Source organism: Phyllostomus discolor, chromosome 6 (genome assembly GCF_004126475.2).
Source record: "Phyllostomus discolor isolate MPI-MPIP mPhyDis1 chromosome 6, mPhyDis1.pri.v3, whole genome shotgun sequence".
NCBI lineage: Eukaryota > Metazoa > Chordata > Mammalia > Chiroptera > Phyllostomidae > Phyllostomus > Phyllostomus discolor.
This window is the reverse complement of record NC_040908.2, coordinates 21,423,957-21,449,586: the sequence shown is the minus strand read 5'-3', so window position 1 is coordinate 21,449,586 and position 25,630 is coordinate 21,423,957. Positions and strand designations below refer to the sequence as shown.

The window sequence follows — 25,630 nt, the reverse complement described above, 5'->3', positions numbered from 1 at the left end:
TAATGAACTAGAGAGAAATCATCCTTTCTAGCCATTAAGAAATTGTTTATTAAATTTATTTTTAGAGAACTAAATTAAAAGCTTACGTATTTGAAATCATTTCCAAAAGTTGAATGTTCACCAATAGGATGAAGTTTTGTTGTAATGTTGATTTGACTACTATATTGTATTTAGTAATTTTATGTACACATTTGCTTTTTTCCACTCTTTAGCTGTTCAGAAATACAAGATTTCATCAGAGAAAAATGACATATTTTCTAGTTATTTTCTGAGTTATGTGTCATAGGAAGAGTTGCATAGAGGAAAAGAATAGAGAAAAGTAGTGGCAGAGAAAAAATTTTTTGAAGAAATAGGTGAAGGTTAACTTAGGATCAAAACACTTCTGATTCAGAAGCGGGAGTTCTTTACATTAGGTTACCATTAATCTAAATAGGTAGGATTGAAAAAAACTTTAAATAGTAATCACTTCCTATATTGCTTTTCCAATTAAAATTGAAGGAAATATAATGGATAAGAATCAGTGTTGTTCATGATGTGATTTGAGGGGTCATAGTTACAATATAAACAGAAGTTAGTGTATCATATCACAGACCAATTCTTATGGCTAGTTTAAAAAATAACTGAGCAAGATGTACATGTTTTAAACCAGGAAATCCGAGTTAACGGATCCTGCCTCTGTGCTGGATAATTTCAAATTCCCTGAAAACGTAACTGCAGATTTCAGTGATGAAGATGAAGATGATGACATTGATGGACGAGAGAAAAGCATTATTGATACTTCAACAGTAAGTTGGGTAACTCAGATATAAATATTTTTAGGGACTATTATGCATACTTTAAAAATAATTCATGTCGTTCAACCTAAGTCCTTAACTTTTTCTTTCATGAATTTGGGGAAATTTAAAAGAATTTTTAATATTGACTTCAAAGTCAAGAATACTTTTAGTATAGCAGCTTTCTGTTACTGCCTTGTTCTTTGACTTTTTGTTACTCCATTAAACTTTGAACGCTTCTGCGGAGCTGGTGAATGTGGTGACAGTGCAGTGTTACTGGTTGCTGTAAGACAGTGGAACTGACAGACCCATTATGGAGCCGTCAACTAATGGATGCAGTTTTGCTCTTGTCAGGGTTGCTTTGGCAGACAAGTTCTACAGACTTTTCAAACTCTTCCATTAGATTTCTTCAAGCTTGTTTAGGGTTTTTGTGGAGTTTTGTTTACATATTTATGTTTATTGACTCTCCCTGGTAGTTTCCTACAATAAGAGATGTCTCTAAATTGCTTCTTCTCCTTTCCCTTCTGTGTTCTGTCCCCTTCTACCATCTCCTTTCCCCCCACCCCACTCCCCTCTTTCCTTTCTCCCTACTTATTTTTTTTTAAGATTGTATTTATTTTTGAGGGGAAAGAAAGGAGAGAGGGAGAGAAACATCAGTGTGTTGTTGCCTCTCACATGCCCCACACTGGGGACCTGGCCTACAACCAGGCATTTGCTCTGACTGGGCATCGAACTGGAGACCCTTTGATTTGCAGGCTCGTGCTCAATCCACTGAGCCACACCAGCCAGGGCCTTTCTTTCTCCCTACTTTTCCCCTCTTTAACTCCCTTATTTCTCTCCTATCTTTTCCCTTTTTCTTCCCTCTTTTTAAAGAGACAAGGGTATGCTTTATTTTATCTAGGAAAATGCTCATATAACCTCTTCTACTTTTATTTAGAAGAAGGAAGAGGAATGTAAGGTAATGTAAAGACTAGATCTTAAGTCAAAATCCTTGGGTTTAAGTCTCATTTCTGTTACTAATCATCTATGCTTAATCCTTCAGGCTTAGCTTTTTAGTTTATAAAATGAGGATTATAATACAGATCCATCTTATCCCCAGAGGATTCTGTGAAGAATAAATGAGACACTATATATGAAAATGATATTGTTACTGAACCAAAGTGGGGTTCAGCTGCCCCCTGCCACCAAAAGGCAAAATATAGAGGCAGAGGCTTGTAAGAAAGGAAAAGGGTTTTTATTTGAAAACTGAACAATCTGGGACCATGGGGGACTCCCTGTCTCAAAGCTTATCGACTCCACAAAACTCAGACAAAAGGCAGTACCCAGAATTCCTGTTCCATTTTAAAGTACCACTTTTTAGAACCTGAGGTGGCTGCTAAGTGATCATCCAGGTAACTCAGCTTATTCCTAATTTCTGTCCAACTTCGGGTTGCCTGCTGGAGACTGTGCATGGAGCTGGCACCGCCTGAGCTGGCCATGCAACTTCTAGGGTCCCCTACTCCCAGGCCAGAGAGTGCATGAAAGCACACGTGAATGCTCCACCAGGTCAGCATGGGAGAGGGATACTCTCCTGGAGGCCATGGTCCACGTGACTGCTAAGGTCATGGGCCCCATGGAAGGGACAGTTTAGGGTCCAAGTGCAGGTCCTGAGCAGCGAGCCTCGAGCAAGATAGAACTTCCTTTGTTTCCCTGTATTTATATTAGTTTCAGGTTTGTGATGGACCAGATGTTTTCTCAGAATGACCAATTAACTTCCTAAACTTTTACTCACTTTGGGTGGTCTGCTTCTCAACTAATCTCTTCTTTTCCCCAGGCTAGACTGATAGACCTCTTTGGTCCAGTACCCCCACACAATTTTAACTTCTTTTGTGCTTGTGCCTGCCTTCCCCTAGTCCCACTCCCAATCTGGTACCCGAAAGGGGTAGGAGGACTTTGTCTAGTTATCTTGTTAGCCTTGTACATACTCAGTGTCGAGAACTTCCTCCTGTCATCATCTTGCCTGAGGGTGGGGGAGTGTGCATTGGTTACCTGGGCAGCGTGGTCCCACCTGCCGCAGAGCTGTGAAACTCATTGTTGCTGCCATGGCCCTGGGTGATTCAGGAAAGTATTATCTGACTGCACTCAACAACCTCAGTACCCCAAGTAGTGTGGCTCAGTGCGGAAGTGTCCCAGGTTCCCCCTCATGGCCTACCTTCATCTCCCCCAGCATCCTCTGCTATTTCCTGCCTCAACCCACTCCCAGCGGTCTGGACAGCCTGTGTGTCAGTATCAATATGTTTAACTATGCAGTGTTTTCTAAGTGTAACTTGTCTGTTTTTTATTCCATCTGCTTCCATCAGAGACTCAAATTATTACTTCTAGATTATTGTTTCCCTGGCTAACTATTCAGTTGTGTTCTGCTCATACAGCCCTGCCATGGATATTATTTGAACTTTTAAGAAGTTACCCCTTTTTTATTATCCAAACAAGTAGTAGTAACATGTGCTTTTTGTTACTGTAGTGTAAGAAAATGCCTAAACTTGCATGGAACTTTTTTTGTCCTAATAATTTAGAAATTTTGTGTCCCCTTGTGATTTCTATGAGATAATTGCATTGAGATATTATTTTCCTGTGAAAATAATGTATTCATAGCTCAATGGTAAATAATAACTAAGTATGATGCTTTAAGTTTTTTTTGTTATTATATCAGTTTAGATATTTTAAAAATCTGTAAGTTGATTATTGTGATCATTACCTATGGTCTCACTAGAAATTCCTAACTATAAACTGGTTTCTTTTTAAGTAACCGAATTTGCAAATATGCTGTCTTCCAGTTAGTGCAGGCCATAGCAATTCTGTGACCAAGCAATGAAGACACAGCTAATGTAAAAATACTTAACCCCATTGAAACATTGGACTCAAAAATTCTTGTAGTTCTGCAGGAAAAATATTTCTAAACAAATAATTGCTTTTTCACAATAGTTTTGTGAACTAGTATGATATATTATGTTAATTTTCACAGCTACAAATCTAATAGTCTAACATGCCAAAAGGACTTAAAAAAATCTAACTCTGGCGATGAATATGCATGACTTAGAAGATTTATTGTAGTACTATATATAAAAAGTGAATGGCTGAAAATTATCCTATTAAAATGTTTAGTAGACCAAAGAGGTTTTTAAAAATATTTTATTTCTTTAATCAAAATAGTTTATTAGATTCAACTAAGAAAATACAGAAACTTACAGCTCTTAGTAGCCGTTGGTTGTTTTCAAAAACTGTTTGTTCCTTCTTTCTTACTCTTTGCCCTTTGTTGGAGTTTTGATTGTTCTTTGAATTATATTTTGGATCATTTTTCTTCTCTCTGTGTCCATCTCTTTCCCTAAGATCACCCTCTTCATCTGATTTTTCTTTACCATTGTTACCAGTATTCTCATCACCGTATCATTTGTTAAGTGTAATAATGATCTTGAAATTATATATGCATATAAAATGTGATCAATTTTGAACTGCATAAAGGATAATGTAAGCAGCAACATTGTCTCTGTATTCAGACACTTTGGGAAGAAAGGCTAATGGGATTAAGAATCATGAACTGTTGTTTTAGTCACAGTGTAAAGAATCTCATCCCCATTTGTGTTACACTGCTTTTAATGTGTTCCAAAGTGACAGCCTATCCCTTTCCCTAACCTTAGCACCATATGCAACCCTTAACTTTTTTGTGTTTGACTTAATTTCTTAAACTGATTCATAAGCTCAATGAAGGTAGGAGTGGGATGGAACCTTGGCTATAAAGAAGCAACGTAATATATGTACTTATTACAACAAACTGCACCCATTCGTATTTACTAATCCTGCTCTCCACTGGTAACCACAGTTTACTTTTCTTCTATGTCTAGCTATTAAAAATACAGGAGTTTTTGTTTATTTATTTAAATGGGATACTTAATGGACAGTGGTTTTCAACTTGCCATTTATCTTCCTTCTTTGTTAATTTATATAAAGGAGATGAGTACCTAGAAACGTTTTTCCCAAAGAGTTAGTTTTGTGACTTAATGCCATATTTAGTATGAACTGATGCTGGCAATACATTCAGACTTTGCACCTACAGTTCCAGATACTTCTGTATTTTCCCTGTCCTTTCTTCGTCAGGCATTGAGAACATAGATTTTCTGTCTATAGGATATTGGTGGTGATCCCTCCAAATTCTATCTGATGACCCATCAGGGTCATGAAAAGGGAGGAATCAAGCCTGTAGGCAAAGGAAGGTGGGTTAGGCATTGCATTTATATCTGGTACTGTGGAGATCAGCACCCTCTGTTGGTATAAACTCTTCAGAGACACTTCTACCTTAGTATGCCTGCCCAGGGAAAATTAGAACAGATTATTACCATATGCTAATAATCTGGTTTGTGAATACTTATAAAAGAGTACGCCTTCAGCATGGGTTTTCTGTTCACATTCTGTCAAATTGATCTTGCTGTTTATGTTTGTCTAATAGCTTTGCTAGTTGGTATTCGGAAATGCTGTAAAAATAAAAGTGTTTCTTGATTTTAGGGTAATGTTCTAAATAGTTAAACCAGTTATTCTAGCATCATTAAAGAATCCTTGATTTCTCCTATTCAGTTTTTGTGTATACCAGAACAGTTAAGGCAGATTAGGTTTTGTGCACTGTGCCAGCTTTCTTCTGTTGATAGTGGCATCCTGGAGTGCTGCATTGAGAAGGGTTTCTGAGGCTCCATCCGGTCTTAGACGAACAAACAAGCAAGCAAAATATAACCAGAGACATTGAAATTAAGAACAACCTGACAGTAACCAGTGGGAGGTGGAAGGGGATAATGGGGGAAGGGGGTAGGGGTTTCAGGGACAACTATAAAAGACACATGGACAAAACCAAGGGCAGGTAGAAGCAAGGCAGGGAGGTGGGGAAGGCTGGGGTGGGGGAGGATTGGTGAAGGGTAAATGCAGACAACTGTAATTGAACAACAATAAAATAATTTTTTTAAATGTCATATATATACACCTCATTTTTTCTTCCTGTCCCTGAACTTTTCATGTATGTGGAGTCTCTGGCTCTCAAGTATATGAGGTTCCCCTATGTGCACATATAATTAAATTTGGTTATTTTTTCCTCTTGTTAAAAAAGAAAAAGAAAAGTACTGTGATTGACAAGTGGTATTAGTCACAAGCATGAGAACAGGGCCACCAAGTCAGGTAATGCTATCTCTTAGCATCTAGTTCTAGAGTCTTCAGTTTGTTCCATTGATCTGTTTGTTGAACCATTATAATTTTTTTTTAAAGATTTTATTTATTTAATTTTTTTTTTAGAGAGGGAAGGGAGGGAGGGAGGGAGGGAGGGAGAGAGAGGGAGGGAGAGAGAGAGAGAGAGAGAGAGAGAGAGAGAGAGAGAGAGAGAGAGAGAGAGAGAGAGAGAGAGAGAGCGAGAGAGAGAGAGAGAGAGAGAGAGAGAAACATCAATGTGTGGTTGCTGGGGGTTCCGGCCTGCAACCCAGGAATGTACCCCGGCTAGGAATCAAACCTGGGACACTTTGGTTCCCAGCCCGCACTCAGTCCACTGAGCTATGCCAGGAACCATTATAATTTTAAACCACTCAAAATAGTCCAATGATAAAGTTTGATCAGATGCTATTTTTACTTGGCATGAAGTAAAGAAGCTGAGGTCTGGAGAAGGTGAGATACTGAGTCCATTTAATCAAAAGAAGCTGCAAAGCAGTTGTCCTAATTTCTTTGGGGTCCTGGTGGTGGTGACCAAAAAGGAGATAATTCATAAATAGTATTGGCATATGCATCTCAAAAATCATCTCTGCATGTATTAAGCCTAAGTTTTAATCTTCCAACTGGTTTTGTGATTCCAGAGATGTTCCTAAATACGTAAAAATAAGACATAACAGCCCTTACTAGATTTTCTATTAAATCTAAGTCAAGTCTCACTTTGAAACATCAGTATTTTAGGAAAAACTTGAATATATAGAGAGTTATTAGAGAATATTGATGCAAGGTTGGGATAGCAGAAATAATAATGTGAACCCCAACACCCTGCCACCAACAGAATACCTTCTAAGTCTTGAGGCAAGAATTACTGAGTTTGTACTTTTTGTGAATGTAAGTTTTGTAAGGCAATGATGTATTAGAGCTAAAATTTATCATGGTTATATTCTGAAAGTTCTTGCAATGATTTACGAAGTGTTTTCTTTCTTCAGTTGGATTAGAATGTCTGCACACTGCACAGACTGCATTCAAGAAATACAAGATTAGGTTGTGGTTCTAATAATACAGTATTTTAAGGATATATCTGTAATTTAAATGCATGTCTTATATCCCAGTATTTTCAATATGTGCTTCCATTAGTTTATTTAAAACAAGCCATCATTGAACAAAATTTAAATTACTACTTTAGAATGTGTAATGTGTGTATTTTTTTAAAGTGACATCTGTGTTTCCCACTGCTGAATAGGTATTATAGTTATTTAACAAAACAAAGACATTTTTGGAAGAAAATAATTGGGGTTCCTCCTACAATGGTAAAGGGATACCTTCCCCTTTATTTAAATTAATTTCATAATATATTTCAATTTAGCATATTTTTTTCATTAGATTGTTAGGAAAAAAGCATTGTCTGATAGCAGTGAAGATCGAGATACAGAAGAAGCTCTAAAGGAATTTGACTTCTTGGTTACATCAGAGGAAGGCGACAGTGAATCTAGAAGTGCAGGCGATGGAACAGACTGGGGTAAGGAAGGATGATGGGTCCAACCAGAGAACTTACGTAAATAAAGGAACTAATATTTTACTCAGAGGGCAACACCTTGAAGAACACTTGAATCTCTTACAGTGCTGAAATGTTGGACATCCTATGAACTTTTTATTACTGTCACCTTTTGTCTAGAGGGTATATGTGTGTGTGTTAGGTATTTAAAGAAGTTTACACAACTAATTACCTCATTTAAAAAAAAGACAAATGATGCAGTATGAAAATAATTTGAATTTATATATAGAATGGTCTCTACTTTCTGCCCAGACAGAACTTGCAAATCTAGATTTTGTGGAAATTGAGTATGACAGTGCATCAGAGCAGCGATTTTCAACCAATGTGCCACACAAAGCTGTAAAACGTGCAGTGCCTGATTCTTCAGTCGGGGGCACTGACTTCTTTTCCCTTAGATTGTCAAATAAAAAAATGACAACAACCAACACAACAATAGCCATCTACTGTGAATAAATCAAAATTATACCTATTTTTTGTCAGATCAGCAAAAAATAACAGTATTTTTTGGTGTGTCACAGAATTTTAGTAATTCGTTTATGTGTGCCACGAGATGAAAAGCGTTGAAAATCGCTGCATTGGAAGATTTTAGAGATGTCATCTGTGGGATCATCTGTGCAAAAAAGAAGTGTTAGTAGTTATTCATTCTAGTCAGGTTACATCAGTTTATAGAAAACATCAAATTTTTTTGTGTGCAAATTGTTCTAATCATTTTTAATATTTTCAACACCTAACAGGTATTTTGGAATGAGAGAATATTTATCTTTAGAACACCCTTAGCTTACAATCTATGCACTTTAATGGCAGATTTCCCTTCAGGGATTCTGATAATGCTAATACCACTTCTTTTTCTTTTTTGTGGCAAATATTTGAAGAATTATTTGGGATAATTACTTGAAGTCATAGTATGAAGAATATAATGACTATTTAGTGACTGACTTTTTTTTCCCAACAGAACAAAGATTGGAACCCAGGGGAAGTTAAAGTGAAATGACTCTCTCCTGTCTTATTCCCTAATGAGCTTATATATCAAGTTGTTCAGATATTTCAGGTGGCAATTCTGCCAATATAGCGAGGTCCACTGTGCTACACAGTGGTCTTTCTTTGAGGAGTCATACACCTGCATAAATAATACTTGGCTCTTATTGGGATTCATTTTTCTCTAAAGACAGCTGCATTGTTCCTTATGTAACTTCCTTTGCTTTAAGGTGTGAGTCATGGCCCATTATATTATATGATTCATGTGTGTACATTTAACCTAATTTGCTATGAAGTTACTGGTGAAAACATGAGTGGCTGTTCTCACATCTGATGTCTCACTCTTTAGTAAAGTACTGAACATTTCTGTTTATGAATATGAGTGAATGGAATCTTGCAGTCAGCTGGAGGGTTCTTTATCAGTGTTTCATGGATTTTATAATTCTAATTCAAAGCATTTTACTTTTAAGCAATTAACAACACATAGATGCTTCCATTCCTGTGTAGTTGAAGGGACATTTAAACCATTTTAAGTGCTTCTTTTATCCCTCACCAGCCCCCCTTAAAAAGTGAGTAAGTTTAGGTTAAGAATCTTGTTAGTTTCTGCCAAAAATAGATTTTACCACACATCTTCTATGACCTTCCATTGCTATTGTTAATATGAGTCTAATTAAGATTATGTATGATAAGGCTGATTTTTTAAGACTAATATTAAAAAAAAACCCTGAAGGCATTTTAGTATGCAGAAGGTTCCCAATTTAATGAATTATTCAGATCTGATTGATGAGAATTAACATTTTTCTTTTATTTTTAATTTTTTCTCTTTTATCTTTTTTTAATTGTTGTTCAAGTACAGTTGTCTCCATTTCCCCCCCACCACTCCCACCTACCCCAAGAAAATTGCTAGATCTTTCTGGAAAAAGAGGCTTTTTATTGATAGATAATAGTTCAGTCTATAAAAATGTTGAGGTTTTTTTGTTAATTGTGTTTAGTATATTCACAGGCCTGATAACCAGTTTATTTGTTTGTTTATTTATGATCTTCCCCCAAGGATATGTTTATTCATTTTAGAGAAAGAGGAATGGGGTGGGGGGAGACAGAGATAGAGAAACACTGATGTGGGAAAGAAACATTGATCTGTTGCCTCCCACACACTCCCTGACTGGGGATTGAACTTGCAACTTAGCTATGTGCCCTAACCAGGAATTGAACCCGCAGCTTTTTGGTCTATGAGATGATGTTCCAACCAACTGAGCCACCCAGCCAGGGTATAACCAATTTTTTAAAACTGTGGATTGGAACTTGTTAAAAATAGACATATTACTGTTTATTCCAGTCATTCACCAAATACTGACCAAATGCCTTCTATTTGCCAGTCTTCTAGGTGAAAATCCCTATCTCTGTTGTCCCTGCAATCTACTAAGAACATATAGGCAATAAGCAATACACATGATACATGGTATAGTATGTCAGAAGGTGGTAAATGCTATGGAAAACAGAAAAAGAAGAATAGAATAAGGGGGATAAAGAGTTCTGGTGTCGATGTGGGGTGGAGGAGACAGGTTGCAATTTAAAATAAAGTGGTCATGTAAGTGCCAAGAGAGGGTAACATTTGAGCAAAACCTTGAAGGTGATAAGGAAGTTAGGCATATAGTATCTGGGGAAAGTGTTCAGGAAGGATAAAGCCAGAATAAATGCCCTAAGATAGCAGCAGCCCTGGTATGATTGAGGAATTCAAGGAAAGTAGAGTGGCTGGAGCAGAGTTTTTCTAAGGGCAATATAGTAAGAAGTGACCAAATTATGTAAGGTTACAGAGACCACTGGTGAGATGGGGAACCATGGGAAGGATTTGGACACAGGGATGGCAGGATCTGATTTTTATTTTAAAGAATTATCTGGCTGCCATGTTGAGAACCCAGGGCAACCAGTATTGATAATAGACTTGGTGGGGAGAGAGGACAACTATTGCAGTAATTCTAGCAAGAGGGAGTGTGGTTAGAGAAATAGTAGACATGCTGAATAATAGATTCTAGATGTGTTTTGAAGGTAGAGAAAACAGTATTTACTGAAATAGTTGATGTTGGGTGAGAGAGAGGGTTTTGGTTTGAGCAAAAGGAAGTGTGGAATTGCCATCAATAAGATGGGGAATCCTGTGGATGAAACAGATTGGGTGGGGACTTGGCAGCTTGGCTTTCTATGGCAACTTGGCTTTCTATGTTTAGTTTGGGATACTATTTAGACTTCCTAATGGGAATGTAGAATGAGCTGTTGGATATATCAGTGTTGAATTCAAACGAGAGTTTTGAACTAACATATAACATTATAGAGTATATGAATTATTTTATAGTAAGTATAAAATATGTAACATTCTGCAAATTTTCTTTTGAAAGAGTGAAAATTAGTGATTAGAATTTCTTTTCTACTAGAAGTTTTGTGTTCTTTTTAAAGAATTTATAAACTAACAAATCAAATTGTTTTTAATTTTGAATGCAGGTTGATTGTGGAGTTTTCAAGTGTTCCTTGAGTCGTGTAAAATAAAGGTGTTGATGAGCACATGCCAAAAAAGTAAAATTTTTGAGATGAAAAGATTATTGAAGACTATTTTGTATAATCTCTTAGTAATAATCTCTAATTACATAAATTAATTTAAAAAATTTGTGATTCAGTCCTAATTGAATTCAGAAAATGGGATTAAAATGAGGGGTTCCTGATTGTAGCATTTTGGGGCTCAGTTTACTAAAAGTCACTCATATCTTTCAGGGTGTTTTTTCTGTCTCTTTCAAGAGAAATTTGATAATTACCTAAGAAATAGAATTGGTTGCTGTTCTTAGATACTATATTTTGTGTGACATATACGTAATGTCTTTTAAAAATTAATGTTATTACAGGGAAAATGTTTATTGTGTCATTTATTGACATGACAGTGAATTGACTTACGGTGTTCAGTATTTTATTGAAAAAGGCTGTTTCATTTGTTTCACTCCATTTAGAAAAGGAAGACCAGTGTCTCATGCCTGAAGCTTGGAATGTGGACCAGGGAGTAATTACCAAACTCAAGGAACAATACAAAAAGGAGAGAAAGGGGAAAAAGGGGGTGAAGAGTAAGTGGAAAACATTGTATCTATATTTCACAAATCTTGCCTCTTTCATATCCCCCATTTTTTTTTCAATGTTTTCCTAAAACTACTTACTCTTTTTCTTTCTACTCCTGACCTCTTTCTTTTTCACCTGCTTTCAGGGGTTGAAATTAAATGGTTAGCTATTTAATTATGAACTTAAAAAATCAAAATAAAACAAACCTATGCATATGATATTCTAATAATGAATCCCCAGCCTCATGAGAAAGTGGGACTATGTATTTAAACATAGTGATAATTTGATTTTTAAAAAATGTATGCGCTTAATTACAATAATGATTTTTCACTGTTCACAGTTTTAGACAATTTTAAATCTCATTTAGTATGACTCACTGGCAATCCACCAAACTTACTGCTTATCAATTATAAAATTGGAGACAGAACATTAATTTCTACCCCTGAATGTTCTATGTGTTCATAACACACAGTTCATGTGGCTTCACCACTATATGCTATACAGGGCACAGATATACAATTTCTGAAAACTACTTATTTTCTAATTTAACACTTTTGGCCAGTTTCATTTATAATGTTACCAATGACCTTTTTTTTTTTTTTCTTCCAATAAAATGTGTGCTACATCAAAAAAACAAGTTAAAATTAAATTTTTAGCCCTGTGAATCATACATAATTCATTAAAAGTATTAATAAAGTTTAGCAATAGATCTAATTAAGCATGTAAATTTAATGGAAATACAATAGCTTTCAAGCATCCCTGAAAACCTTAAATTTATCTTCTTAGGAGAGCAAGCTTAAACTATCTCCTTGTGCTTCCACTCATTAACATTATGAATTTGGGTCCTTTTTTATGGCAATAGGAATTTCATCCTTTGGGATATTAAAGTGATGTAAGGTGAGATTAAAATTCAGGTTAGTGAAACATGTATTTAAAAGTTGCAAAGGACTGGAAGGATATATATTTTTTCTTTTTATAGTGATGCTAAAGCTTATCAAAGACCAATCATTCCTGTTAGGACATTCTTTTACAACCTGGTAATTACTGGAAAACATTTAAATCTTTATTTAAAATATTTTAGAATTTACAGGTATTTAGCTTGAATGGTTAAAAGACAGTGGCCATTATTGATATTATATCATACCAGCCATTACATAAATGAGAGATGATGTTATTTGGTGTTACCTGAATATAAGTTAAATCAATATAAATATTAAAACATTGAGAATATTTGTACCTTTTATCCAAATAAACTGATAAAAATTAATCTTAACAAACAGTAGTGAGGCATGATTTGTTATGGTTTTTCAGAATCATGATGAAAGCAATTTAACTGAAATTTTGTGGAAAATTTGTACATCATACATGAGAAACAAGGAGAATATTTTAATTTTTAGACTGGCTTAAAGTTGATATATTTCTTTAAGTCATTATCCTATAATAATGAATGTCTTGAAATGTAAAAGATCTTTAGATTGGAATGATATAGGACATATATAGAATCCACCTACTATTTGGATTATTCTGTTCTTATCAAATTATATCAAGGCATCACTGTAGTTGAAATTCAGCACTTAAAATCTAAAACTGCACCATTTGACTGGAACAGTATTCCTATTAATAGAAGTTACTAGATTTCCTGAATGTGGAGATTATGATCACTATTCATGCATACAGCAAAAAGTTTTTTGGCATGATGAGGAAAAATGACTCTGTGAGGGGGACCCCCAAAATCTGGAATTATCTTCTGAAGGGTGGGCCCTTTGTAGTACAGGCTTCCCCACTAGGTGAGTGTTCTAGGAACCCATCTGTATCCAGTGTACTTGCTGGCGTTGTTGTGAGAGACTGTGTTCGGACTCAGTGAATTTTTTTTGAAGACTCTTTCTTCAAATGTATTTCAGCAAATGTATTTGCTGATTTCAGAATGGTTGTACAAGCTCACCTGTGCACACAGTACTGAGTGTTTAGCCGTCCCCCATGCCCCACCCTCTCTATACACCTGATCTCACCCTGAGTGACTTTTTTTGTTGTTTCCTTGGATGAATAGAGTCCTCAAAGGAAACATTTTGCCCCTTGGAAGAGGCAAACAAACAAACAAAAAACAAACAAACCAACCCAGTAGTAGTGAAAGGCATCAAAATTGACAAATTTAAAAACTGTTTTGAGCAGTGAAGAAAATGTCTCGATAGGTGTATTGCATCAAATGGAGAGTGCTTCGAAAGTGACTGAGGTTTAAACGTGTAAGAATAAATACACAATTTTTAATAACTAAGTTCCAGGTTTTTATTGGGTCCCCCTCTCGTGTGGGGAGAAGTTTTAATGTCTTTTACTGAAGATAGACTATAGACTGAGGTTCAGCACATTGTGTTTGCGTTGTCAGTTCATATTACCTGGATAAATGGTAGTCCAGGAACAAGTCACAATGATAAAAAGAGAACCGAAGCAAAGCTTTGAATTGATAAATGAAGAATTAATTCATAATTCACCGTATATTATTAATTGAACTGTTTCTTCATTGGAAAAGTTTGAATTCTTTTAATATGTTCTAAGTAGAAATATTTCCAGTCAAATTGTGTACTCCAGTCATATTGTCTTGAAATATATTTTTAGGTATTAGTTAATATTGCTTGTGCTGGTTTAGGGAAAAAAACATAACAGACTATGGGTAAGATTTCCCATTCTTAATTAAACTTATAACAGGAAAAACTACCGAAGATCTGTTTCAGCCTCTATCCTATATAAAACAGTCAAAACAGGGATGTGAGAGAATGAAGAATCAAATTTCTGGTAAGTAATCAGCAGAGCATGAGACTTCACCTTGGGTACCATAGCTTCAGGATGTAAGGCAATGAATGCAACTTAATTTAAACAAACAAAAACTGATATTACTGTTTAATTCAGTACACAGCAGTAGTTTCACCATCTGTGCTGTCTGTCTGAATTTAGAGTAACATGCCAGGAGTATAGAATATTATTTTTAATGGTCTAAATTGCATATGAGCGTTTGTCCATATAAACAGTGATGTTATTCCCTTAATTTTTAAAATACCAGTATATGTAAAATATAAGTCTTTTCAAGAAATAATAAACTTTTAAAGTAATTTGAAAACTTGGAAAATAATTTTTAATATACTAGGGTGGCTTTCAAGGTGAATGTTGGACTTGTGAATGAAGTTTTATGGCACCATTTTAATGCAGTTGGATAATTCTATTTCTTCTCTTTTGTTCTCTCCCTACCTTTTTTGGGCTAGGACCCAACAGGTCAAAACTACAAGATATGCTTGCTAATTTAAGAGATGTTGATGAACTTCCCTCATTGCAACCATCTGTGGGTTCACCTTCCAGACCTAGCAGCTCCAGGCTTCCTGAACACGAAATAAATAGGGCAGATGAAGGTGAGTAATTAAGACACTCTGGAGCACAAGAAACATTTGGATGTACATATCTAAATTCTTATTAGAAAGGACTCTCTAAAAGAGGAATTGTGGTCTACCAATATTTGATCTATATATTCCCCAAATGTAGGTTTTCTTACATTCAGTGGGTTTTGGTTCCAACTTTAATCTTTAAGACTTGAAAAGGAATGTATAAACATTAAAAACAACTCTAAATTTTGTCTTTGCAGTTTCAGATAAAGCTTCCATTGCCTCTATGCTATATACATTTATAACTTGTTATGGTATTAAGAAGGAAAGCCACACTTAAGCGGCACTATAGTAAGTTCTAGAAAATCTTAGCAATGAAATAAGGTTGTGCCTATTGTTGCTTTCTCTCTCTTCAGCCCTCGAGTCTGCTGGTTTAGCCATTGGTCATGTTTTCAGGTTCTGCTTGGCCATTTCTAGCGCATCAGCTAAATTAGCCCAAACAGTATGTATGGCCAGATTCCACAACTGTTAGTCTTTATTTGAAGAGTAATTTTTGTTTAACTCCTGAATAAAGCTATCTGAAAATACTAGAAATGAAAACAAAACAAAACACCGGACTGAAGACCTAGTCTTATAGTGTTACATGAATCATGTGGTTGAAATTTTGACATAAAAATTGCTTTTCTGATTTAAACAATCCCCTCATCAATTGTAAATGTTTCGAGTTCTTTGAATACCCGCAGAGGATATATGGTATGTTCTGGTAAAACCCATTTTTTGAAATCATTTTTGCTTTATTTTATGGTGATTTGAAAATGTCTTAATTTGTACTCTCCTTTGTTCTTACAAGAATTTTAAGTAGAGTTTCTGCACAGACTGATAAGTTGATTTGTTAATTTTAAGGAAGACTTAATTTACTTCTTTAACAGTCAAAGTTTAAACTACTAAATTCATCTAATTAACTCAAATATTTGTCATCAGTAAAGTAACCAGTTACAGAATGCTACTGGAACACCATCCATGAGTTTGTCAGAATAATTTGCAATGGAAAAAAGTGATGTTTTATTATTGTCCAAATTAAGTAAAATCATTATTTTATATAATAAATTTGGCATTTTACTTTTAACTGGTTCTTCTGTGATAATGACCAAAGGGATCAGGTTGATATGTCCAGTATTATAAACTAAGGATATGTATATTTATCACCATATAAATCTGACATCTTGAAACATAGTTGGAAACTAAAGAAAAGTGTTCAAATGGACACTTAAAATTTTTTTGTTTGAAATAAACATTCTTCAATGAAATATAGCATACCTACAGAAAACTGCTCAAGTCACGAAAGTATAGTTCAGTGAATTATTACAAAGTGAACCCAACCATGTCACCACTGCATCAAGGAGCAGAGCAGAGCATGACCAGGGCCCTAGAAATCCTGCTAGTGCTGCCTTCTAATCACTGCCCCTTCTTTCCTCTGCAGAGGCAATCCTGATTTCTGTCGCCATCTAAGAGTTTGCCTCATAGGCATATTTTACAATTGTAACTATTTTCATTTAAAATTTTCTTTTTTTAAGTATATTTCATTGGTTATGCTATTACAGTTGTCCCATGTTTTTCTCCCCTTTATTCCCCTACACCCTGCACCCTCCCTCCCACTAGTATCCTGTGCATCCCCCCTCCCCTTAGTTCATGTCCACGGGCATACATATAAGTTCTCTGGGTTCTCCAATTCCCGTACTATTCTCAACCTCCCCCTGTCTATTTTGTACCTACTATTTATGCTTCTTATTCCCTGTACCTTTTCCCCTCTCCTCCCCCCCATAACCCTCCATGTGATTTCCATTTCTGTGATTCTGTTCTTTTTGTAGTGGTTTGCTTAGTTTGTTTTTGTATTTAGGTTTGGTTGTTGATAGTTGTGAATTTATTGTCATTTTACTGTTCATAGTTTTTGATCTTCTTTTCCTTAGGCAAGTCCCTTTAGCATTTCATATAATGAGGGCATGGTGATGAACTCTTTTAACTTGACCTTATCTGGGAAGCACTTTATCTGCCCTTCCATTCTGAATGATAGCTTTGCTGGGTAGAGTAATCTTGGATGTAGGTCCTTGCCTTTCATGACTTGGAATACTTCTTTTCAGTCCCTTCTTGCCTGCAAGGTTTCTTTTGAGAAATCATCTGATAGCCTTATGGGAGTTCCTTTGTAGGTAACTGTCTCCTTTTCTCTTGCTGCTTTTAAAATTCTCTCCTTATCCTTTAATCTTGGGTAATCTAATTATGATGTGCCTTGTTGTGTGCTTCCTTGGTTCCAACTTCTTTGGGACTGTCTGAACTTTCTGGACTTCCTAGAAGTCTATTTCCTATACCAGATTAGGGAAGTTCTCCTTCATTATTTTTTCAAATAAGTTTGCAATTTTTTTCCCTCCCTCTTCTCCTTCTGGCACCTCTGTGATTTGCATATTGGCATGTTTAAAGTTGTTTCATAGATTCCTAAACCTCTCCTCATTTTTTTGAATTCTTGTTTCTTCATTTGTTTTGGTTGAATATTTTTTCCTTTTGGACCAAATCGTTGAGTTGAGTCTCAGTTTCCTTCCCGTCACTGTTGGTTACCTGTATATTTTGCTTTATTTCATTCTACATCTCTTCTTCACTTAGTTCTGTTTTTGGAGCTTTGATCTGTTCTTTCACTTGGGCCATATTTCTTTGCCTCGGCACACCTGTTACATTGTAAGGGGCGGAGCCTTAGGTATTCACCAGGGTGCAGCAACTCATATTGCTGAGTTGTGGTGCTATATGTTGAGGGGAGGGGTCTCTGAAAGGGAACAATGCCACTTGCTCTCGCTATCGACAAGCATATTGGGTCCTTTTGGTGCTGCCTCCTGTGTGGGTGGGTTTGTGTACGTTCTAGGACCCTGTGGGTCTCTCCAACAAACCTGTGAGGCTGGGAGGTTCTCCCGCTGCTGCAACCCCCATAGGATTTTATAGCCAGAGGTTTTGGGGCTTTATTTCCCCACTTTTGAACCCTGGGTTGCATGGTTTGTCTAACTCCCCGGTTGTTCCTACTGGTTTATCTGCATGCAAATGTCAGACCTCCCAGTCTGACAGCTGCCACCTTGCCTGCCCTGGTCCTCCAGCCACCACCCTGTTGCACGTCCTCTGCACTCTGGCTGCCCATCTCTGCATCTCCTACCAGTCTGCATGAATGTTTCTTTGGTTGTCGGACTTCCATACAGTTTGATTTTCTGGCAGTTCTGGTTATTTTTTGTTTTTAAAGTTGTTGTTGTCCTTCTTTTGGTTTTGTGAAGAAGCAGAGTGTATCTTTCTATGCCCCCATCTTGGCTGGAGGTCTGAAATTTTCTATATTCCTCCAGATTATAGAAGTAACAACTTTGTTTGAATCAGACCTGTAATGGCCAGAATCACTTGTTATATCTGTTTAATAGTCCATGGAAATAATTTGGGTAATTATCATGAATTATCAAATGAGGAAAACTGATTCACTTTTTTTTGTGCAGTGAAAAAAAAGAACAAAACTATTGGGTTCGTTTCATGTTTTACTTTCTTACAATAATTAGATGATATGTTTAGCTATGGTTGTATGTGGAAAAAGCAACCAGTTCTTCAAGATTTTCCGCACACTGAATTTTATTGTGTTTAAAAGCATTTAAAAACAATCAAACATGCCTTTATGAGACTAATTGTTGACTCTTTAGAAGTGTTTTTATGTTTCCTGTATCTTCTTTCAGTGGAAGCACTCACATTTCCTCCTTCTTCTGGGAAGTCATTCATCATGGGAGCAGATGAAGCTCTTGAAAATGAACTGGGACTTGGAGAATTGGCAGGCCTTACAGTCGCCAATGAAGCAGATACACTAACTTACGATGTAAGTGATAGTTTTGTTTTTATTGTTTTTACTCATTTTTGAAAGAAAAAGTTAATTTTATGGAAAATTATGGCAATAAAGAAGCAAAGGTATAGTGTTTCATTCGTTTTAATTACAAACTTTGAAAACTTGAATATATTATAAAGATAAATAATATTTTCCACTTCATATAGAGATTAAAATTATCTAAACCTGTAAGTTAGTATAGCTTGTTTATTGCTTTTAGATAAAGGAAGGAATTCCCTTTCCCATTACTAAATTTGGGTTTTGTTTTATGTTTTAGGGCATCAGTAGTTAATTGAAATTCATGCCTGCCTAACTGTATCATTTGCCTTGCTGTTTTAGTATGCTAATATCCTGCTGAGAACTGATTTTAGCTGTTACTAGGCAGGGATGTGTACAGGATTCTTTGCAGATATTGAGACTCGCCCATCAGTGATTTGGACTAAAATTGAAGACTTTATACCTTTATGAATCCCAAACACATTTATTGTAAATGCATTTATACTTGTTCATCATAATAAATATCGGAAAATAGTTATTTCATAAGCTATTTACAACCTGTCTTTTGTCTTCATTAATATCCTCTCACTTTGCTACCTCATTGTCTTTGTTGGAGAATACAGTGTAGCTCCTGCTGCATGTGGGGCATGTCGGCCAGATGCCCAAGTAGACCATGGACACGATAAGAAAGTACTCCAAGGAGGAGCCCTCACCATTCACTCCTCTTCCTGCACATCCAAAACTCTCACTCTCTGTTGCTAAGTCCATTAGTAGGTGTTTGGTTTCTATCTCCAAAAACAGAAGAAATCCATATGCTTCTTTTTTTTTTAATTTTGTTTTAATCATTGTTCAAGTACAGTTTTCTCTCTTTTACTCCCCTAGTCCATTTTTTCTTTACCTTAAACTACATAATAACCTAATCTAAACAGACTCCTTGTACTCCATTTTCCCCATTTGCGATACAGATTTTTTCCCCAGCATTTTTGTATTGTGTTTTATGTATGTCTTTTAAAAATACCATTTAGTTGACTTTTGTTTTTTCCATCTAACATTTGACAGACTTTTGAATTGGAGCATTTAGTTCATTTCTTTCTGAAGTAATGACTGATATCTTTGGATTTAACCATGGCATCTATTTGTGTTTCTTTTTATCCTACTTTTGCCAATATTGGGATGGATTATTTTTTATTATTCTCCCTTTCCCCCATTACTTGAAGTTTATACACTTTTCATTACTCTTTTAATCATTACCTCAGAGGTTACAACACATATCCTGATCAAAATTTTATAAGCACATACATTTTGAGCACTATTAACTCTATATTAAAAAGTTCCCATGCTATGTATATGTCATTCTTGTTACATATTTTATTTATACATTGATCTTTAACAAGATACTATTTTGTACACTCGATATTCAGTTGGGATTATCTGTTTACATGATCCATTTTTCTTTTTCCCATTCTACCCTGCGTGCCTATCCACTTGGGATCACTTTCCTTTTACTCTAAGAACACTTAATATTTCTTTCTTCATTGAGGATCTATCTAACTAGTGCCCAGTTCTCTGTTCCTGGTTTTCTTAAATGTTCCTGGTTTTCTTAAATGTTCCTTATTTCACCCAGGTGGGTTAACTTGCCGCTAATGCTGAATTCTAGTTGGCAAGGTTTCTTTTTTTTTTCTTAAGCACTCGATATATGTTATTTCATTGTTCTTTCAATTATAGTCTGATTTTTTCCCCTCTGATATTTCTTTGTCTTGTAGGCCAAGGATTAATTTTCTTTCAATTAACCTTTTATTTTCATTGTTGTTCATTACAGTTGTTCCTTTTTCCCCCCATTGCTCTCCCCTACCCTACCCACTCCCCACCCACCAAATTCAGTCCTCCCCACTGTTGTCTTTGTCCATGGGCCCTTTATTCATGTTCCTTGACTTGACCCTTGCCCTTCATTTCCCCATGATCCCCCTCTTCCCTCCCCTCTGGTCACTGTCAATTTGTTCTTTATTTCTCTATATGTCCCTGGTTCTATTTTGTTCACTTGTTTGCTTTGTTGACTAGGTTCCACTTACACATGAAATCATATGGTACCTGCTTTCACTGCTTGGCTTATTTCCCTTAGTATAATGCTCTCTAGTTCCATCCATACTGATGCAAAGGGTGGGAACTCCTTCTTTATTTCTGCTGTGTAGTATTCCACTGGTAAATGTACCATGGTTTGATCCACTCATCTACTGATGGGCACTTAGGCTGTTTCCAGCACTTGGCTATTGTAAATAACACTGCCATGAACCTTGGGATACACAGGTTCTTTTGAGTTAGTGTTTCAGGATTCTTAGCATATAATCTCAGCAGTGGAATTTCCAGCTCAAAAGGCAATTCCATTTTTAGTTTCCTGAGGAAATTCCATACTGTTTCTCACAGTATTTCCCACCAGTCCTCATTCTCACCAACAGCGTAGTAGAGTTCCCTTTTCTTCACAACCTTGCCAGCACTTGTTGTTTGTTGATTTGGTTATGATGGCCATTCTGACCAGTGTGAAGTGGTATCTCACTGTGGTTTTAATTTGGATCTCTCTAATGGCTAGTGATGCTGAGCATTTTTTCATATATGTCTCTGGGCCTTCTATATGTCCTCCTTGAAGAAGTGTCTGCTCAGGTCCTTTGCCCATTTTTTAATTGGGTTATTTGTCTTTCTGGAGTGGAGTCCTGTGAGATCTTTATCTATTTTGGAGATCAAACCCTTATCTAAGGTATCATTGGCAAATATATTTTCCCATACAGTTGGTTCCCTTTTCATTTTGCTGATGTTTTCTTTAGCCATGTAGAAGCTTTTTATTTTGATGAAGTCTTATTTGTTTATTCTTTCCTTTATATCCCTTGCTGTAGGGGACATATTGGTGAAAATATTTATTAACCTTTTGGGTTTTTTTGAAGTGAACATATCCTCATGATTTTATTGTCACCTAATAAAACAAGAAATGAAGCTTAGAAGTGGACCACTTGGCCCTTTCTCTTCTTATCTCCTCCCAGTTCAAAATGCTTGCATCTCTTAACAGCCAACACTCTCTTAGATCTGCATTTGGGCTCAACATGTTCAAGCTTCAGCACAGTCTTCTTTGTAGTTTTAGCCTTTTTCCAGAAAATTGGCTTAGTCTGCCCACCATAGCCACTCAGATTCCTATCATAGTGCCGCTTCCCCTGTGCATATAGAAGATACTTGCCCTTCTTGAACTGTGTTACTTTGTGGGGTCAGTGCTCGCCACACTTCTTACAGAAAGACCAGCGGGTTTTAGGAACATCCATCGTGTTTGCAAGAGCCCTAACAGCACAGAAAAAGCTCATTAACCTTTTTGAAGGTTAAATATTAGCCACCTTTTTAGTAACCTTAGATCTTCTTAGTATTATGTTTTCATCAGCTTTGTAAAGTTTTCATCCATTTATCTTCAAATACTGCTTTTTCATCACTCTCTTTCTCTTCTCCTTCTAGAACTCTAGTTATAGTGTTAGGTCTTCTTTATATATCCTTTGTCTGTTCTTCCCTTTTTCAGTATTTCACATCCTTTGATTTTCCATACTTCAATCTAGATTTTTATATGACCCATCTTCCCGTTCACTACTTTTCTCTTTAGTTTCGTGTAATTTGCAGTTAAGCTCATCAATTGATGTCTCATATCTTTTGCTTCCAGAATTCTTCATCGTTTACAGATTTCTCCCAAAATTTTAAGTTTTGTCGTTTGTCTTGCATATAGTTTGCATGATTATTATAAAATTTGAATCAAAGCCCTGGCTGGTGTAGCTCAGTGGATTGAGCACGGGCTGCAAATCAAAGTGTCGCAGGTTCGATTCCCAGTCAGGGTACATGCCTGGGTTGCAGGCCACAACCCCCAGCAACCGTACATTGATGTTTCTCTCTCTCTCTTTCTCCCCCTCTTCCCTCTCTAAAAATAAATAAATAAAATCTTAAAAAAAAATTTGAATCAGAAACCTGTATTCCTGTTACTATTATGTGTGGTTTCTGCTTGTTTTCGTTTATGTTGTATTATTTTGTATGAACACATATTTTATTATGCCCAAATAACTATATTTGAAAAATTGTCTGTAGAATAACTTTAGATCTAAGATGATGTCTTCCCTCAGAGAGCATATTTTAGTTTGCTTCTTTGGTTTTCTGCAGCCACTGGAAATCTGTATTGCCTCACTCCGTTTTCAGTTTTGGGGCTGATATAAAGCTAGTCTATAGTCCCTGTAAGGGCTTGTGTGCTTACAGTTCATGCTTATATCTTGGATCCAGCCTTTTGAAATCAAAACCCAAAGCAATGTAGGTCACCAAGCCCCATTCTTTGGGCAGTTCCTGGACACCAGTTTGTGCCCCATTGCACTGCCGAGCTGTCAAAAGCACAGCCCCACCTCTCAGCCATCCATCCTGGAATCAGGAAACACCGTTGGGGGAAAAATTCCAAATATCAGGTTCTCCTTAGGCCTCTGTCTTCCTCTTGATGCAGACCTGGCTTTTCTTCACCATTTTGTTGGTTCTCCAATTCTTTATTTTTATATCTGTTTTTCTACTTGTGCTTAGTACAGTTAGTCCCAGTGGTCTGGTTCCTCTTGGCTCCACGCAGATGTTCCCTCAATACTAACCCCACAAAGATTTGTTCAGTATGTAGTGAAACTCAGTCCTCTTTCAGCTCTAGAGAAAGCTCACTTTTTTCATAGTTCTTAATTAATGGAAATCTTCGTGTTATGTATTTCTGTTTCTAAAAGTAGTTCATAATTTTATTAGGCATATTAGTAATCTGTCACAGTATAACAAATTGCCCCAAATTTACAGCTTAAAACAAATATTTATCTCATAGTTTCTCTGGGTCATGAATCTGGGGGTAGCTTAGCTGTGTGCTTCAGGTCACTCGTGTAGTTGCAGCGAAGACATTGGGAAGGGCTGCAGTCTTACATGAAGTCTTAACTTGGGGAAGATCTGCTTCCAGATTCACTCATGTGGTTGTTGGAAGGCCTTGTTTCTTTGCTGGCTGTTGGCTGGAGACTAGTTCCTCACCACATGGGCCTGTCTATGGGCGTCTTAGCAGGGCAACTGGCTTCTCCCAGTGTGATTGCCCTTCAAAGAGAGGTACTAAGAAGACGCATGAGGGAAGGTTTTTTAACCGAATTTTGAAAGTGATTTGTTACCACTCTGCTGTTTGTTATTAGTCTCACAGAGCAACCCTGTAATGTGGAAGGGGGCTATACAAAGCATAAATACAAGTAGGTGGGGTTGATTGGGAACCATTTTACTGGCTGCCTACCTCATTAAGCTATTCAGAAGGAATCTCATTGCTTTTACATATGAACGCCTTTTAGCTCTTTGAGAAGAGCAGATAGGAGGCAACTCAGCTTTTCCCTCCCCCAAGAATAACTAGCCCAAATTCTTACATAATATATTGCATAGTATGTTTTGTCTTCTCTTGTTGCCCCAGTTGTGACTTGTCCCACCCAAATTTTTCTCCAGGTTGTTAAACTTCTGAGCTCTAAATTATAGTTTATATTAAGAGTATACCCTCTGAAGCCCATCTGCTGGGGTTTGAATCCTAACTCTTCTGCTTACTAGAGGGCAAGTCACTTAATTTATCTTTTTCTTACATATTTAGTCTGTAAAGTCGGGATAATGTTAATTCCAACCTCATAGAGTTTATGAAGATTGAGTTAACACATGCCGAGTCTTTTGAATAATATTCAAAATGATGAATAATGCTCAAAATAGCAACTGTTGTTAGTACCTTTTTGGTTTTTGTTATTGGTACTGTTTCTCCAGCGTGTCACGAGTACTATCCTCACTCTTGCTTAAACCTAGCATGATTATTACCCTTGGAGTGTGAAGAGTTTATGCATGGTGCCAGTGTAAAGTGACACACAAACCTTGTTAGTTGTCCTATTACTTGGAATGAAAAAATTGTGCTTTTTTGTTTTTTTTTTAGTTGTTGAGATGGAGTTTCTGTGAAGGAAAGCAGTATAATGATGTGTGTGTTTTACTGATGTATCTATTTTTATAACATCTAATTGTTTCTTCTAATTTTAATATTTTATATTTCCAGTTTATAAACCTTTTTGCCAATTTGATGAAAAATTTACTTCTTGTTAGCAAATATCGAAAATCTCAAAAGTACAATAATATTCTATAATGTTAACATGTTTAAAGATAACTTAATTTTTCAGTTACTCAAAATTAGTCTCTACTAAAATTTAGGTTGACATTACTTGTCTTTTTTAATCATCCTAGTGAAGATTTATTATCTGATCATATTTCTATACTGAATTGTTACCTGTTTTCTTATTATTTGCCTATTGGTTTGGTTATTTACATTAAAAAATTATAATGTTTTTGAAAATTGCAAAATGTGATGGTTTAATGATAAATCAACAAAAATTAATGTTGAAATGTAGTTATATTCCCAATGCCGAGCTAAATGTATAGGTGTTTTTTCCTTTTGTTTCTTTAATAGATAGCAAATAATAAAGATGCATTGAGGAAGACTTGGAACCCTAAGTTTACATTAAGAAGTCACTTTGATGGCATTCGAGCCCTTGCTTTCCACCCCATTGAGCCTGTTTTGATAACAGCATCAGAGGATCACACATTAAAAATGTGGAATTTACAGAAAACAGCCCCAGCCAAAAAGTGAGAATATTCTACTTTAACTTTATTTGACATATTTTTAACAGATTTTCAGCAGAAAAATACTTTATTATTTACTGTTAAATTGTCTGTATATCTCTTCTAGTGTTTT

The 25,630-nt window shown here is 36.1% G+C and overlaps 1 protein-coding gene and 1 pseudogene across 3 annotated transcripts in view; one reads left to right on the top strand and one right to left on the bottom strand.

Moving 5' to 3' along the window:
- STRN (striatin) overlaps positions 1–25,630 on the top strand; it is a 100,737-nt gene that overhangs the window by 48,130 nt on the left and 26,977 nt on the right. For 2 of the 3 annotated variants that reach the window (XM_036027854.1, XM_028514383.2), the window contains 7 exons: positions 650–785; positions 7,368–7,503; positions 11,505–11,615; positions 14,308–14,394; positions 14,859–15,002; positions 18,716–18,852; positions 25,346–25,521. In XM_036027854.1, coding sequence (XP_035883747.1) covers positions 650–785; positions 7,368–7,503; positions 11,505–11,615; positions 14,308–14,394; positions 14,859–15,002; positions 18,716–18,852; positions 25,346–25,521 — 927 coding nt within the window. The remainder of the gene's footprint in view (positions 1–649; positions 786–7,367; positions 7,504–11,504; positions 11,616–14,307; positions 14,395–14,858; positions 15,003–18,715; positions 18,853–25,345; positions 25,522–25,630) is intronic. The other variant, XM_028514384.2, reaches the window with a different exon arrangement.
- On the bottom strand, positions 21,778–22,584 carry LOC114498467 (annotated as a pseudogene).